Source organism: Vanessa atalanta, chromosome 9 (assembly GCF_905147765.1).
Source record: "Vanessa atalanta chromosome 9, ilVanAtal1.2, whole genome shotgun sequence".
NCBI lineage: Eukaryota > Metazoa > Arthropoda > Insecta > Lepidoptera > Nymphalidae > Vanessa > Vanessa atalanta.
In genome coordinates this window covers 10681943-10698675 of record NC_061879.1, presented here as the reverse complement: position 1 = coordinate 10698675, position 16733 = coordinate 10681943, and the positions used below count along the sequence as shown (strand labels likewise).

General features: G+C 36.6%; 1 protein-coding gene across 2 annotated transcripts in view; it reads right to left on the bottom strand.

Annotated features, from left to right (window-relative positions):
* LOC125066411 overlaps positions 1-16733 on the bottom strand; it is a 61897-nt gene that overhangs the window by 20591 nt on the left and 24573 nt on the right. The window contains exon 2 of one of the 2 annotated variants that reach the window (XM_047674478.1): positions 5951-6165. In XM_047674478.1, coding sequence (XP_047530434.1) covers positions 5951-6014 — 64 coding nt within the window. In that variant the 5' untranslated portion in view covers positions 6015-6165. The remainder of the gene's footprint in view (positions 1-5950; positions 6166-16733) is intronic. The other variant, XM_047674477.1, reaches the window with a different exon arrangement.

Genomic DNA, 16733 nt, shown 5'->3' with positions numbered 1-16733 from the left:
TGGAGGAAATGTTCGATGATATATCGAGGGCCCTCCACTCCACCACGAAAACCCACTACAACGTTGTCATGGGGGACTTCAACGCTAAAGTGGGAGTACAGAATTGTAGCGAATCGGTAGTAGGACCCCATGGATTTGGAAGCAGAAATCATAGGGGGCAAATGCTTGTCAACTTTCTCGAACGGGAGGGGCTCTTCTTGATGAACTCCTTCTTCAAGAAGCAGCCCCAAAGGAAGTGGACGTGGCAAAGCCCCGACACTATGACCAAAAATGAGATCGATTTCATCATGACGGACAAAAGGCACATATTCAGAGACGTCTCAGTGATCAACAGGTTCAATACCGGTAGTGATCACCGACTTGTCCGAGGCTCTCTGAATATCAATTTTAAGGCCGAGCGCGTCCGTCTGATGAAGTCTACACTCCGACCATCCCTGCTCCAAACCATTGCGGGATCTGAAACGTTCCAGTCAAACCTGGAGAACCGATTCGCTGCCGTGAAAACCACAACAGACGTAAACCAGAACCTCAAAAATGTAGTGAGAATTCTCAGGGAAGAAGGCACGAGATTTTGTAGCATGCAGCGTAAGGGCAGAAAGTCCAAACTTTCGGAAGAGACTTTAGGGCTAATGAAGAAACGTCGTGAAAACCCACCTGTCACTTCGTCCGAGAAACGGCAACTAAACCAAGAGATCAGCAAGCGCGTACGACACGACCTCCGGTGCTCCAATACTCTTACGATTGAAAGAGCCATCGAGCAGAATCGGGGGTCTAAGGTGTTCGTACAATCTCTTGGAAGAAGCCACCTGACGAAGTTGACCACAGCAAGTGGAGAAGTCGTTTCTTCCAAGCCGGCAGTTCTTTCGGAAGTAGAGGACTTCTACGGCCGGTTATACGCATCGCATGCATCTCGACCTGATCCCGAAAATGAGGATGCTAGAGCTACATTAACACGCCATTTCACCGAAGACCTGCCAGAAGTCAGTATTGGCGAAATCGAGATTGCTCTTAAACAGCTTAAAAATGGAAAAGCCCCAGGAGAGGACGGCGTTACAACAGAGCTATTGAAAGCAGGAGGTAAACCCGTACTGAGGGAGCTCCAGAAGCTTTATAACTCTGTCCTCTTCGAAGGGAGAACTCCAGAGGCGTGGAGTAGGAGTGTGGTCGTCCTGTTCTTCAAAAAGGGAGACAAGACCCTGCTGAAGAACTATCGACCCATATCCCTAATGAGCCACATCTATAAGCTGTTTTCAAGAGTGATCACGAACCGTCTTGCGCGAAGATTCGACGAATTCCAACCCCCGGAACAGGCCGGATTTCGGAGCGGATACGGCACCATAGACCACATCCATACAGTGCGGCAGATTATACAGAAGTCCCATGAGTATAATCGGCCCCTGTGTCTCGCATTCGTGGACTATGAGAAGGCCTTTGACTCGGTTGAAATCTGGGCTGTTCTGGAGTCCCTGCAGCGTTGCCAAGTTGATTGGCGATACATCCAAGTGATGAGATGTCTCTACAAGGCCGCCACCATGTCCGTCCAAGTACAGAGTCGGCAAACGAATCCCATACCATTGCATCGAGGAGTGAGACAAGGGGACGTTATTTCCCCCAAATTGTTCACTAATGCAATGGAGGACATGTTCAAGACGCTGAACTGGAAAGGGCGTGGCATCAACATCAATGGCGAGTACATCTCTCACTTGAGATTCGCAGATGACATCGTCATCATGGCAGAAACGCTGCAGGACCTACAACAGATGCTGAATGAGCTGGCTGATTCTTCTATGCGCATCGGCCTACGGATGAACTTGGATAAAACCAAGGTCATGTTCAATGAACATGTTCTACCGGAACCGATTGCGATACACGGTACCGTCCTCGAAGTTGTTCAAAAATATGTCTACCTCGGGCAGACATTGCGATTAGGTAGAAACAACTTTGAGGACGAGTTGAATAGAAGAATTCAGCTAGGTTGGGCAGCATTTGGGAAGTTACGACGAATCTTCACATCGTTGATCCCACAGTGCCTTAAGACGAAAGTCTTCAACCAGTGCGTCCTACCCGTCATGACATACGGAGCCGAAACGTGGACACTCACGACAAAGCTGGTCCACCGGGTTAAAGTCGCTCAGCGTGCTATGGAAAGGGCTATGCTCGGAGTATCTCTGAGGGATCGCATCAGAAATGAGGTGATCCGTCAGAGAACCAAGGTCATCGACATAGCCCACCGGATTAGTAAGCTGAAGTGGCAGTGGGCTGGCCATATTTGTCGTAGAACCGATAACCGTTGGGGAAAACGTGTTCTAGAGTGGAGACCGCGTCTCGGCAAACGTAGTGTAGGACGACCTCAGGCTCGGTGGAGTGACGATTTGCGCAAGACGGCTGGCAGGAGCTGGATGCGAGTTGCCGAAGAAAGACCACAGTGGCGTGCATTTGGAGAGGCCTATGTCCAGCAGTGGACGAATGCGGGCTGATGTGTGTGTGTGTGTGTTTATTATAGAGTATTTCTCGATAGTGTTGTCATAATCAGTAATTAAAAATGCACGCTGTATAGTGTTATCGTGACGTATATATTTCATGGATCGTCTGTATTGTTTGATGTGATCTGATCTGAATATTTGAAACATTTATATAAAATAAAATGGACACAAAAATATGCGGGCTATAGATTTTTCTTTATCTGTACGTCCTTTATAAATACTCGTTTATTCACAAAGAAATATATGGTATAAGATATAGACATAATTTACTTAATACTTAATAGATATTCTTTAGCTTTCTGTTAATAGTAAATTGAATTGAAGATATGATTCTTGTCAAATGTCAACCAATTTTCAGTCTAGATATTTACCTTTACTTACAACAGATTTATGCAAAAAGATGACACGTTAAATTTAAATGGATTATATTGATACTTAGTCAGAGAAGTTTTTTACGTCCAAATATTTATGTTCGGCTCATTCGGAAACAATTCGATAAAAGATACTATTAGCTGTAGCTTATATAACGATCTGTACAAAGAATAATTATTGCTCGTATTAAAAAGTAATTCAATGTCCAAAGTTTACGCAAACAAAGCCAAGAGCTCATACCAAATACATCTTCCTAAGATGAAATATTACGTAGTTTCTTGTTAGCAAAGTCCCATTTCGAAGATGTCAATAATTTGGAAGGCGGGATAAGCAGTTATGTTTCAGTTAGTTCTTGCAATTGCAAATTGCATTGAAAGATAATTACATTTTCAAAGAAACCTTTGAAAGGACATTTTAATGGAGTGTATCTCATAAAAATGTCTAATATTTCAATAAATCTTTACATTTATTCCTGTATAAAATATTTCTGTTATTCTTAAATGTTATCGTTCGATTTAGGCCGAACAATGAGGAGCATAGTTCACTAAGCCCATGGCAAGTGACAGGTAGAGAAATAACATCATTATTTTCAAGTAAGTTACTGCAATTTATCAAAAGTAAGTTTGACATGCAGTTAACAAAAATACACTTAAATATATTATTATTTAAGTGTAATTATTTAGTATATTATTTTTCATAGAAAAATATGCTTTCTTTCCCCGCCTCTTTTATTTATGTCATAATCTCTATCAGTTCAGTGATATGGTTATATAAATCAGTGATATAGTTATAATCTGTGCTTTCGCTCGAGCAAATTTATGGGTACCTCTTTTATTTGATATGGTAGCACTTATTATTTGCGCAACTATTGTATTATTGATACGTTTGGAACTTCAGCATTCAAGACCTTAATACTTTATACTACGGTGACGTTGTAGAACAACTGGGTTAGTTTGTGATACTATCAATATATATATTTTATGTCACACATATACAATATTGTCTATAGAATTTATTGGTGCAAATATCTCTAAATCTGTGCCTATTTCACTTTTACGAAAAGTATTTAATTTTAATGATACTAGTAGTATTTCCATACCTTCCTCGTTGTTCCAGTGATTATATAAAATTCCAAAGATCCTGAATTCCAACGCCACGTCAGGCAGATAAAAAAATGATTGGGGTTATCTGTCTAATTTTTTTCTGAAAGTTGCAAGTATGTACACCCCGTGCTTCGAAATGCATTTGCTTCTGCGCCTGAACTCTTTCCAGACGTGTGGGTTTTGTCGTCCCATCGAATTATAGTAGTGAGGAAATAAAGAGTACCTATATTTATGTTTGCGTACACACTTGTGTAGAGATAGTCCCTATTAATATTATAAATGCGAAAATAACTATTAATAAATAAAATTAATTATACTAAAAATTAATAAGTCTATTGAACCGATTTAGATGAAATTTGGTATGAGGATAGCTCGAGTCGTGGGTTGAGTTGAGTGTGAAAAGGGAGGTGGAAATTATGTTGAAATGTGTTATGTAGTGTTATGTGTTATTTACTAGAAATATGTTAAAATAGAAGTGCCTTCACTTACGTTTTGTGCTATAATTTATAAACGTCAGAAAGGTAAAGCCGCGGATTTGGCTAGTACTGTAGTTGACTCGTCTGTCATGTAGATAGGCCGCGTGTTCGATATCAACTAGTAACCAAGCAGGAGGAAATCATTTTTATACTTCAATTAAAGCATTGATATAAACTACCTATCACCAACGTAAACGCATTCACCTATAATAGTAAACTATTCTATTCGTAAAGTTATCCGACACACTTGAATATGCATCATTTTGTTAATTTTGGTTTGAAGTTCATAACTAACTTCATAATATTTGAATGAGCAAATTATATATTATATTGGCACTGTGGGCAATTAATTTGATGTCACAAATTAATCACGTTAAACGCTTAGGTGTCACTTACGTAAATTAATTTCTGAAGCATAATGTTATATGAATTCAACGCAGAGGGAACGCAATTCGTTTATGTAAAATAATTTTAGACATTTCATTATACATTTCAGGTTCAAACTAAGTATAATATTCTTCTTATTGGCGTAAATAAATTTTAAACGAATACGCTTAGCTGATTAAGTTATTATGTCTCTTATGCATGCAGTTACACTAGCTCACTCAGTCTTCAAACCGGAAAACAACATTACTAATCATTGCTGTTTGCGGTAGAATATTTGATGATTGGGTGGTATCTACCCAGATGCACATGCACAAAGACCTACCACTAAGTTCTTTGCGATATTTTACATCATTGATAATTTTTAATATAATTAAATATAAAAAAGATCTTGTAAGGGTCGCGGAAAGCCGTTGGATGCAGGTAGCGCCAGACAGATTAGCGTTGAAATTCTTTCGAGAGGCTTCTTTTTATCCAGCAGTGGATGACTTCCGTTTGAAATAATGATTTTGATGACATATTGAAAGGCAATTCCAATTTTACAAAACACTTTTGTTTGATCGTTGTTCTAGTAGCATAATTTTTATACTGAAAGTCTTAAAAGTATCCCAAGTTTTTGAGTTCTGCGGTCAATAAATTCTCATTAGCCACAGAGTTGGCAGTGGCACCCATTGCCTCTGATATAAGATACTGTTGCCTAAAGTAACCTTGTATGTAAAATTATTAATCTTGTTATCTTTCAATAAATCATAATAATATCATTAATTCTAAATTCTGTAGATGTATGCACGTATTCTATAAATTAAATTCGCAAATTCGAAGGAACGAAAAGAGACTCCGTCATATAATATGGATGCACGATTTAGCCTGGTCTAAGTTAAAATTATGGATGTGTCGTATTTTGTGATACACTTCCCAAAAACTTTAAAGTTAACGTTACGTTATGTTATGTTATGACAAGTTGTAATAAGTTGTCGATTCATGTACAGAAAATATGAACTTTATCTTAAAACTATACGCCAAAAAGCTTGGAACTCATATTTCTTTCTGCTACCCGGGAAGTCCTATTGAATATATTTCTGATGAACTAAACAACAACACTCATAAATAAATTACCTGTAAAGAATCTTACCTCGCCTTAGGGTTGATAACAGGAGCAGTGTTGACCACCATGACAACATCTGAAGAGGCAGCATCACCCACGCTTTTATCACTGATTACACCATAACTGTTTTCTATATCACTCGAAATCACTCTTCAACCGTCATATTTACACATAAACTTTACCATAACTTTACCATCACTTACTATGAATCAACAATATATTTTCATGGAAATAAAATTATTCTATATAAAATATTAAATAATCCCTTTTAATCGTTTCAGTTAATGCATTCAATATTTAAATACATTTGTAAAATAATCATAAGTGTTTTGTGTAGTTAATGATTTTAAAAATATAAAATATGTAATACATATAATTATCGTCTCACATTAAATTCAATGTTCTATCCTTAAAAATTGTAGGTTGAGAGTTCAGACACACTTAACATTTAAAAAACTCACTCTCAATATTGAGATTTAAAATTATCGATATTTATTTAAAGTGATGTAAATGTCGTAATTTTGGTAAAACTTTCGTTTTAAGGAGAAATTTTGAACCTTAGGTCATTTCGGTCTAACACACATTAGTAAATACATACCTACATGTTTTTTTTTTTTGAATGCCAAGCGTGAAATAAATTATGAACACAAGCTACGCCCACTAGAAGCCAATTGTTTTTGCACAAATCTTTGGTTAATATTGATATGTTCAATTCAAATAAAGATTAGCCATCTCAACTTATCATTATTTTGTACTTTTTAATTTGGGAATAAATGTATAATACTGTTGTTTAATACTGTCTGTGTCTAGTTTTCACCCACATATGCATACTACAAAAACCGAAGATGACGCAAGTTCTATAGTAAATTGAAAAGTAATTCTATAATATAAACCTAAAATAAACTTTAATAAAATAGCTAGAAAAAATAGAATTCATTAAAAATAATATCTTCATTTGTTTTTTATAAATATACCGGATGGGAGACAGCAGTATGATATTTTGAGACGGAACCTAACGACGAGCATTTCGAAATAGACGACAACTCTAACAAATATTTGAACTTTTTACAAGTATAGTAATTGTTTCCAATTATTTACGAAAAAAAAAAAAAACTGAAATATTAAATTCACAATGGAAGCCTCACACAGCCTTTACACAGTTGACGGAAAACGGAAAGTTGCCAGTTGAAGGCAAGCCATATAATTTAATGTGAGAGAAATAAAAACCAAAAGTGATCTCTAACAATTGCCATTTCTTTTGTCTTTAGTTTTTATATGTTGCGATTTATTTTTTCATGAAACTCTACGTTCCAAATGTAAGCGTATTTTTGAATGAGTTTGTTATTACGTTATGTTCACTTTACGTTCTTTTAAATTTGTTGTAAAATATTTCATATTTTTAGTTTTTTGAAACGTGAACAAAATGTCATGAAATATTCCTGGCTTCAAAATATAGTTATCTTTACGCAGAGTGAACCTTAATTGTAACTCTAGCAACTTTTTATTCACATTTAGTAAATTTTATCCATTCATTTCTTGTGATTTTTTATCCTTAGTTCGTTTTTAAACAATTTTTAGCTTTTGATTGATACTTCCACTAATAAGGTTTTATTAGAACAGAATAGAAACACATCGCACTTCGTGGTTATCGAAAAAGTTGATTGAATGCGAACCCCCACAATCAACCCACTGACAAGAATCATTTCCAAGGTTTTCGTAGGTAGTCGGTCGTAAAATAATGCCATATATATGCTGATTACGCACTGCGCCCTAATAAACAATATAAGAGCAAGTGAACGATAATTCTTACGTAAAGAAAACGAAGACTTTATATACTTATGTGTATGAATAAATGCACGACACTGCCAGCAAACAAACTGTTAAGATTTTCTCAAGACGAATTCTCAGTAGCAGTTAGGAAATAGACAGTTCTTGGGACTAAAAGTTCTTGGTTCGTCAGGGCATATCTCTCCAGGTATGTACATGTGTATATGAACTATACTGTTTTGTACGTTAACTATACTGTATTTGTGAAAATGAAATTAAATATATATTTCCCGCTGAGTTTCCTTCGCCGGTTCTTCTCAGGTCCGAGGTGTCAATTTCCGAACCGGTGATAGATTTTTGATTATCAATAAGCAAGTGTACAAGCAAGTGCGCAAGCACTTCTACATTGAATAAAGATTTTTGACTTTGACTTTGTGTGAGTTTTGTTGGGTACATACATGTTCAATAATAATAATAAATAATATCTTCGTCCGTGATAGTATTTAAGATTTAGTCGAATGAGTTATTATATTATTTTAGCAAAAGATTCTTCTATTTCACCATTTTTATTAATTTTTAATTTTCTGATGGTCATATTTAGAGTCGCTATCTAAGTGACTGTAAACTATGCGTCATACCCCTATCTGTCACATTGCAATTGCCCGCTTGAACAGTCTCGATACATGCTTGACGATGTTGAAACTGGACAGAAGCATGTTTTTACAGCCTGTTGATTCTTAAAAATGAAATTCATTATTGTGATTTATTTAATACTGCTTTTAATGAAATATTCCTCTTCCAATATATAATGATGGTGTTATACAAACAAGAAAAAAAAACAGGGGTTTGTTTTTAGATGAACTAAATAAATTAGCATACGATCAAATGACCACCGCGCCACCTCATCGTTAAAGATCACCGTTCATTGATCTTGGAACTGTAAGAAATATTTAATTGTTCACTACGTCTCCAAGGGCTAAACCACTAGGAGTAAAATGTTATTTCCTTAATGATAGCCATTAAGCTAGCTGACTCAACCTTTGAACCGGAACACAACAGTCGATACTACAAAATATAGATGTTTGGCGGTATAGCAAATAAAATAGCGTTTTATTAAGTAATTATATATATATATATATTATTATATATTTATATATAGTTGAAGTTTGTCCTTTAATACCTTATATACATGCTTAAGTAGTCGCGTTTGATTTCAAATGCATGTATATGGTTTATTTATAAGCAATAAACGTCAAAATAGTCCTAAAATGTCTCACCTTATCAAAACACATCAGTCCCTACAAGTCAATAAAGGGCACGCGGATATCCGTTTTCGGCGAGATGTCGTTAAATTCAGCGACTTTATATACAGATAACATATTTTTAGATATCATATACAGTTTTTTTTTTGTTTATTAGTAATATTAATTTAAATGGTCCGAATTGGTAATTGAAGCTAAAGCTATATTAATCTTAAGAGTAGAGATCTCCCGTTGGTAAGAACGTATGTATTCTAATCTATAGCTGCAGGTTCACCCAGTTCATTCCCAGTCATGCACTACAGAAATTTCATGAACTTAATTTGTGTTTATAATTTATCTCGTGCTCAGCTGTGATGGAAAACATCCTGAGGAAACCTACACGTGTCTAATTTCATCAAAGACAAAAATAATAATATTATTATTTCGGCTCACTTTCATCTTTTTAATATTAAATCACGTCGGCAGGTAATATTTTTTGTTGAAATAGTTTTTGTTCACAAACCAAAACTGCCTAAGAAGAATTTATAGCTATCACGATCTCGTTGGGTTGACAGACGACAATAGAAATTACTTGCTTCCAAACATAAATACTTTGGTAATATAAGTCCATTTTAATGTTAACAAAATTGATATATGTCTAAATTGATCAAGCCGGACATTAAACAATTTTCATTATTTTTTCTGGTGTCTTAAGTAAATAAAAGTAAATCTATATTTTTTACAAAATGTGTTGGTTACTGTAACTATTTACCAAGAGTTGATAATAATTTTACCAATAGAATTGTTGGGATTCGGGAGAATTAAGTTACCTGGTGTTAAGGCTTTGGATACCGCACATATACCGTCCAAAGGTATTAGTATGGTCATGTTCTGGTTTAAAGGACAAGTGAACCAAACGCCTGGATTAGAGAGAATTTGCATGTTACTTTCCAAAGTTGATGGCGCCTTGACCATGTATGGACAAAATTTCTAACACTGCCGATGTCTAAGTGAGGTGGTGATCACTTATCCTTAGTCTGCCCATTTGACAGTCTGCTTACCTATTTTAAATAAATAAAATGAATTACAAGATGCCGACAATTTTATTAAAAACATAATTAATATACACTATTCTGAAAAATATGTAAAAAACAACAAAGACTTTTGAATCGAATGTGATTTGACGTCTGACCTGTAAAGTCATACACTATTTATACGAGTAAAATAACTTTGAATCCGCTTGAAATATTTAGGGTGAAGAATTTTTAATTAAAGGAGGTCATTTACCTGCAAGGTGAGTGTCACGGCACACCTGCTTCTTTAATTAATTAAGTTTTACTGAACCGACATCTAAAACTGCAAATTTGATATACTTTTAAGAAATTTATCAAGTTATATAGATGAATAAATATCCCATAAATAGTATGGTGTATGCTTCTAATGCGGACGCATACAGTACTTTGAATTGGTCTAGTGGTCTAGTTGGTCTAGTGGCTAGGTATAGTAGGGGTAAGACGGCAATGGTTTTAGTTGGTAGGAATCCCACATAACCGATTGCCCAGGGGTCCGGGTACTTTTCTGAAGGTTTCAACTAAGTGAAAAAAATAAATTGGGTAGATATATATAGATATATAAGGATACAGATACCGAGTTCCTAGGTGCAATCTCCAGACTGAGCCAATAAAAGCTTATGAGATGACGACGGAGTATTTTTGGTTGCAATTTGGTCCCAAAGATAATCTGAAATTATAATACGTCCTACCCAGTTCTAAATTAGTTGCAACTTTTCAAATGACATCAATATTACTAGTTGAAATGCAGATAGTGATATGACATTAAAATTTAATTAATTATCAATAAATATTTATACAAAATACCTAAAATAATAATATTATATCAAGCTGTGCTGAAATGAGTTTATGGAAATTAATTCGACGCTCAAATGTTTTTACAACCAATTGTTAATTATGGTCATTATGCAAAATTTATTTTTTTATTTATATTGTTATAATAATATTTACTAATTATTCTGAATATGCTTCCGATTATTGGTTAACAAATGTCGTTATGGTAAGAGTCTTATTATAAGGAAATTTGGGTGACTCCCAATATTTTGCGAGAAGTATAATTTTAAATGTCATTTTCTTGCCCGGCCGAGTGTATGCGGAAACCGAATTCCATCATGAGATATAGCACTCAGCTTCGATTTGATATTATAAGACTTCGCTCCAAAGGATTTATGATGCATTTTTCGAGATATCGAATTTTGAAAGTTATTTTCTTGCACAGACGAGTATATCTACAAACATACTATAGTTTCAGAGCCCTGGCTCACGAAAGGTGGGGTGAGCGGGAGGGAGTCATAAGGTGAGTCTGTTCTCTGTTATCTATCTTACTACTTCTTCCGTTTTGTAGCAGTCCTGAGATACAGCAATAAACATCTCGAATTTCTACATTCAAAGTTAGTTATTTATCAATAATTTTGTAACGTAATGCCTCTAGCGCTTTGGAAAGCACTGCCTTTCGACTGGGTGCATATCCCCTGTGGCTACGATTTCAAAGCACTGATGAGATAAGACCGACAAGACCGCATATAGACCGGATTAACAGAGTAGATTCTTTGTCAATTTTTATTATGTTACGTTAATTATTATACATAACTAAATAAATTTTGCAATACACGATCAATAATGTCTTGCGTCTGAATTATTTTCAATCCTAGTTAGATTGGCGTTCTATCGAATTATGAATATCCCTTGAGCCGATTATTACACTGGCTCATTCACCCGTCAAACCAGATCACAACCATACTAAGTATTGCTGTTTGGTGGAAAAGTGTCTGATTAGTGGATGATACCTATCCAGGCGGACGTACTACCAAGAAAAAAAAAGAAAATAAGTTTTTCGAAAATACCTCCCGTAGCCGAAATTGGCCAGAAATATCATCACCACTATAACCATAGAGATTGAACTCATAAAATAGCTATCATGTTAGTCTCAATATGTAACAATTAACTATATAAATATAACCCAGAGCTTGTTCGCAATTGTGTTTAAATTGAAATCCATCTTGAATACAAGATTTCTAAAACAATAGAATTGTCTACGTTTTAATTAATGTAAGTGACTACTTCATTCCTGTCAGTCTTATTAATTAATTTAAACAATAAATTGTTAGCATACATTGCTCGTGCTGGTTTTGTTGATGTAAAACATGTAATAATGCTAGAAGTAAGAGTGACTTGTGTCGTGACGGCAAACGTCATGACGTATTCATTGCCCCCCTCCTCCCATCTCCGTGCTGCTCTGTAATCTATTGGGCATCCGTGATGCGTTCACTATACCCTGTACAAGTTAGCTTGATCTTTTTGACAGACGGGCTAGTGATGGGAAACAGAAAATAATTAGTAGTTCAAAAAATAACGTTTCAAAATACTTGTAACTGTGACGAGATTTTATTTTTTTAAAAAGAGTTATACCAGCGAAAGAGACCCCAACCAAAAGGACCCCCGTTCGTAACAATAGCTTAACAGTGATCTTTAATAATGTTTTTTTGTAATCGATATTTGTAACAGTTATTGCCTGTTATTCGTGTGCCATCCGTCCGACCGATGTAACATTGTACAAGCGTCTATTATTTTCAGTGTTCCTATTTAAATTTTTTTTTTTAATATTTTTACAATTTTTAAAATAATTAAATTAAGAAAATTATATGTTCGTCATTGTAAAGTTATGTCGATCAGAAAAATTTACATCTGTCAGAAAGATCAAATTAACTCGTAAAGGGGAATATACACTTCGTTACTATATTACGACGACCTCCGTGGTCGAGTAGTGTGTACACCGGTTTTCATGGGTACGCCACTCCGAGATCCCGGGTTCGATTCCAGGCCGAGTCGATGTAGAAAAAGTTCATTAGTTTTCTATGTTATCTTGGGTCTGAGTGTTTGTGGTACCGTCGTTACTTCTGATTTTCTATAACACAAGTGCTTTAGCTACTTACAATGGGATCAGAGTAATGTATGTGACGTTGTCAAATATTTATATTTATATTTATATATTATATTTATATTATTATGATATGATATTTAATATTACATTTACGAAAGTATTTTATTATTTTTTTTGGTTATTTTTTTAATGGTTTACGTTAATCATAAATTCTTTCAATATTGCCATCAATTTCGATGTTTCACATGTTGCGGCCGTTCCACGCCGGTCACATTTATTATTCATACATTGTGTGGACACTTGCATCGAATAAAATTCCGTGATATTCTCGTATGTGTCCACTAACCCGTACTGAAGTAGCGTGGCGGATTAATATTCAAAACCTTTTAACCTCTTGCCCCCGCGGTGGGAAGATTAAGTGTTATTTCTTTCTTATCTTATAGAACTAATAACTATGTAGAGAAGTTTGAATAGTCAACCTTCTCTATGTAGAGTTATTATATACAATTGACTACAATAGCTTAGTTTCTTTGAAAAGTTCTGTTTTATTACAGAAATAATTCGCAAAGAATGTTCCACTGGGCATTGTAACAGATCGCCTTTGTGTTTTCTTTAAATCCTTTTAAATTAATCGGATAAAAGTATTCGTTATAGTCTATGTATTTCTGATATCATTTACATTAATTTAATGTCGATCTTGTATATTTTATGCGTTCGTCGTTTGAAATTGAATTTGGTAAACGTAAATTAAAATTTATTTATATAAGTAAATATTATTTTCTCGTTAGTGGTTAGTTTTCTCTTTCCATTAGTGAAAACCGCGTCAAAATCCTTCGAGTGGTTTGGAGGAAGATAGAGATGATTTAGACAAAGGCACTAAACTGACTTTGTTATATGAAATGTAATCTTAATTAAATCTATCACTTCGATAAAGAAATATATCTGAAAGAAACCAGTAAAAGAAACTCAGCGAGTTTTTTTTTCAATTAACGTAGATTTACTGCGACCGTACACTGCCGTCTCAGAACTAGGAAAGGTTCTTTAGCGCAGATCTTTCGATTCCATAACATCGGAGCTTAAAATGAACCACAGAAAAAATGTCTCAACATAATCAATATACATCAAAAGTATAACACCTCGCCTTATAAGTAAAGTATAACAGGAGGGCTGGTTCGTTTTTAGCCCAGAGGATCGGAATTACGATTCAACGAGGAAGTGCTGGCCAGCATACTTGCCACCATTCCACGCGGTCAAGATTTATACAGTAACTATTTTTAATTCATATTGGTATATATTAAAGCATTTAATGTTATTGTTTCCTATGTTAATAAATTTTATTATTATTAATATATTACCCGATTAGCGTAGCATCATGGCTCTAATTAATATGAATATAATTTTCGACTCAAAAATATCAAACGTTTAACTTCATGTTAATTACATTTTAACCGACGTCTAAAAAGGTTGAAGTTATTAAATCCTCTTTACGTTAAATAGATTTATTTCTAGGTATGAGATTAACTTTTTTGTTTATGATTATTTTTGCAATGATATCTTGACCAATTACGATAATTGAACTTGCTGTCACATATCTACCGAACTTAAAAGAAAGAAGCACATAAGCGTTTTACAATTGTATTGTTTATTGTTGATCTATCGAGAGGATTGTTGAATTCTTAAGGCGTTATATTATTTAAAACTTCGTTATTTTTATGAGCCGAGATGGCCCACTGGTTAGAACGCGTGCTTCATGTGAATTTTCCTGTACTTAATTGGTGTTTATAATTCATCTCGGCGGTGAAGGAAAACATCGTAAGGAATCCTGCAGGTGTCTAATTTTAACGAAGTTCTGCCACAAGTGTATTCCACCAACTCGCATTGGAGCAGCGTGGTGGAATATGCTTTATACCTTCTCCTCAAAAGGAGAGGACGTCTTAGCCCAGCAGTGGGAAATTTACAGGCTGTTAATGTAATGTAAAATGTATTTTTATGAATCTTAGCACACAAACGAACCTTAATATATATATATTTAACTTTCTTAGCGATATATACAAATTTCGATTGGTAAGTACCGTTGTAATAATACTTATACACGAAAGAATTACAGTGCTGTTCCATTCTCGCTTAATATATAGCAGTAAAGACATATAAATTACGCATGGATACAATATAAATACCATTAAATATGGCCTAGAAATAGAAAAAACTTGTTGAAATAATAAAAAAAATATCTGATAATATTTCCACGGCGTAACTCCACGTAAATATAAATTTAAGAGTTATCCGACCCAACTTGGCAAGGGTACGATTAAGGTTTTATCCCTCGGTGTAAACAAATATTACAAAATAATCAGTATAAAATATTATAGTAGCCGGGTTTCTCCGAGCTTATTCAATGTACCAAGTGTTAATACATTTTAGCAATAAAATCATATTTATACATTTCTAGTTTTCGTCCGCGGTATTATTCTCGCAATATGTTCATAAATTATATTGTATGAGTTATTCTGATGTATAAGCTGTATTGTAAAGTTTCATTAAAATCCATTCAATAATTTTAGTGTGAAAGAGTAACAAACATTCATACATACAAACTTAACTAAATATTAGTAAGGATAAAGCTGTATTTTTTTTTGTTATTTCGGTAGACGGACGAGAAATTGGGCCACCTGATGGTACGTGATCACCACCGCCCATAGACAATGGCGTTGTTAGATATATTAACCATTCCTTACATCACCAATGCGCCACCAACCTTGGGAACTTAAATGTTACGTCCCTTGTGCCTGTAGCTACACTGGCTCACTCACCCTTCATACCGGAACACAACAATACTGAGTACTGTTGTTTGGCGGTAGAGTATCTGATGAGTGGGTGATACCTATCCAGACGGGCTTTTTTTTTTTTTTTTTTTCTCGCTGGAAAAACGCGTTACGCGCTTCCCCCACGTGATGGAAGGTGGGGGGGTGTGTGGGACTCCCCGGAGCCCTGGACGCCGAGTGTGCCCAGGTACGCCGGGTTTACCCACTAAAAAACCAGCGGTACCCTCTCCGTCTTTCGGCGGGCGCCACGGGATCGCTTGCGCATGCTACCGTGACGCCCTGACGGTCGGCCCGCCTATGCGGGCCTCCAACACCTAGAGGGGGTTCTCGGGGTACTGAGACCCCCCCTAGTCCCTGCGACGCCTATTGAGGCGGGGGGAGAAGGTGCGCGTAGCGCTTCTTCCTCCTCCCCGGTCGTCTTCGGCGGAGCGGGTCTGCAGCGGCATCCTCTTCCCGCTCCCGCTCCGCGGCTTCCTTCTGCGACATCACGCTTTCGCAGAAGGAGCGCATCTCCGACCAACACGTCTCACTACCGAGCATTTCGTTGACGATGCTCGGCAGCGAGAGGTCTCCGCCCATAGTCGCCGCAAGGGTGTGCCTCTGGGGCCCCCACGCAGCACACTCACTCAGGGTGTGGTGCGCCGTGTCGACTGGCGCACCACACTCGTGGCAGGAGGGTGACACCTCCCGCCGCGCTATCCCGTGCAGGTACTTACCGAAGCATCCGTGCCCGGTAAGTACCTGCGTCATCCTGAAGGTGAGTGTGCCCTTCTTCCTCTCGACCCAGCGACTCAAGTGGGGCCGGATCGCCTCCACTGTCGCCAGGCCCGCCGTGGGTGACCCCAGATCCTCCTGCCATCGGGCGATCAGGGCTCGCTGGGCTAGAGCCCTGATCCGCCCGACCTCCGCCGACCCTGGACGGTCGCCGCGGTTCCTCGCCTCGACCCGGAACCGGTACACTTCCGCGAGCACCTCCGCCTGGAGCTCCCAGGGCGGATCGCCCGCGAGAAGTGTCGCCGCAGCCCACGA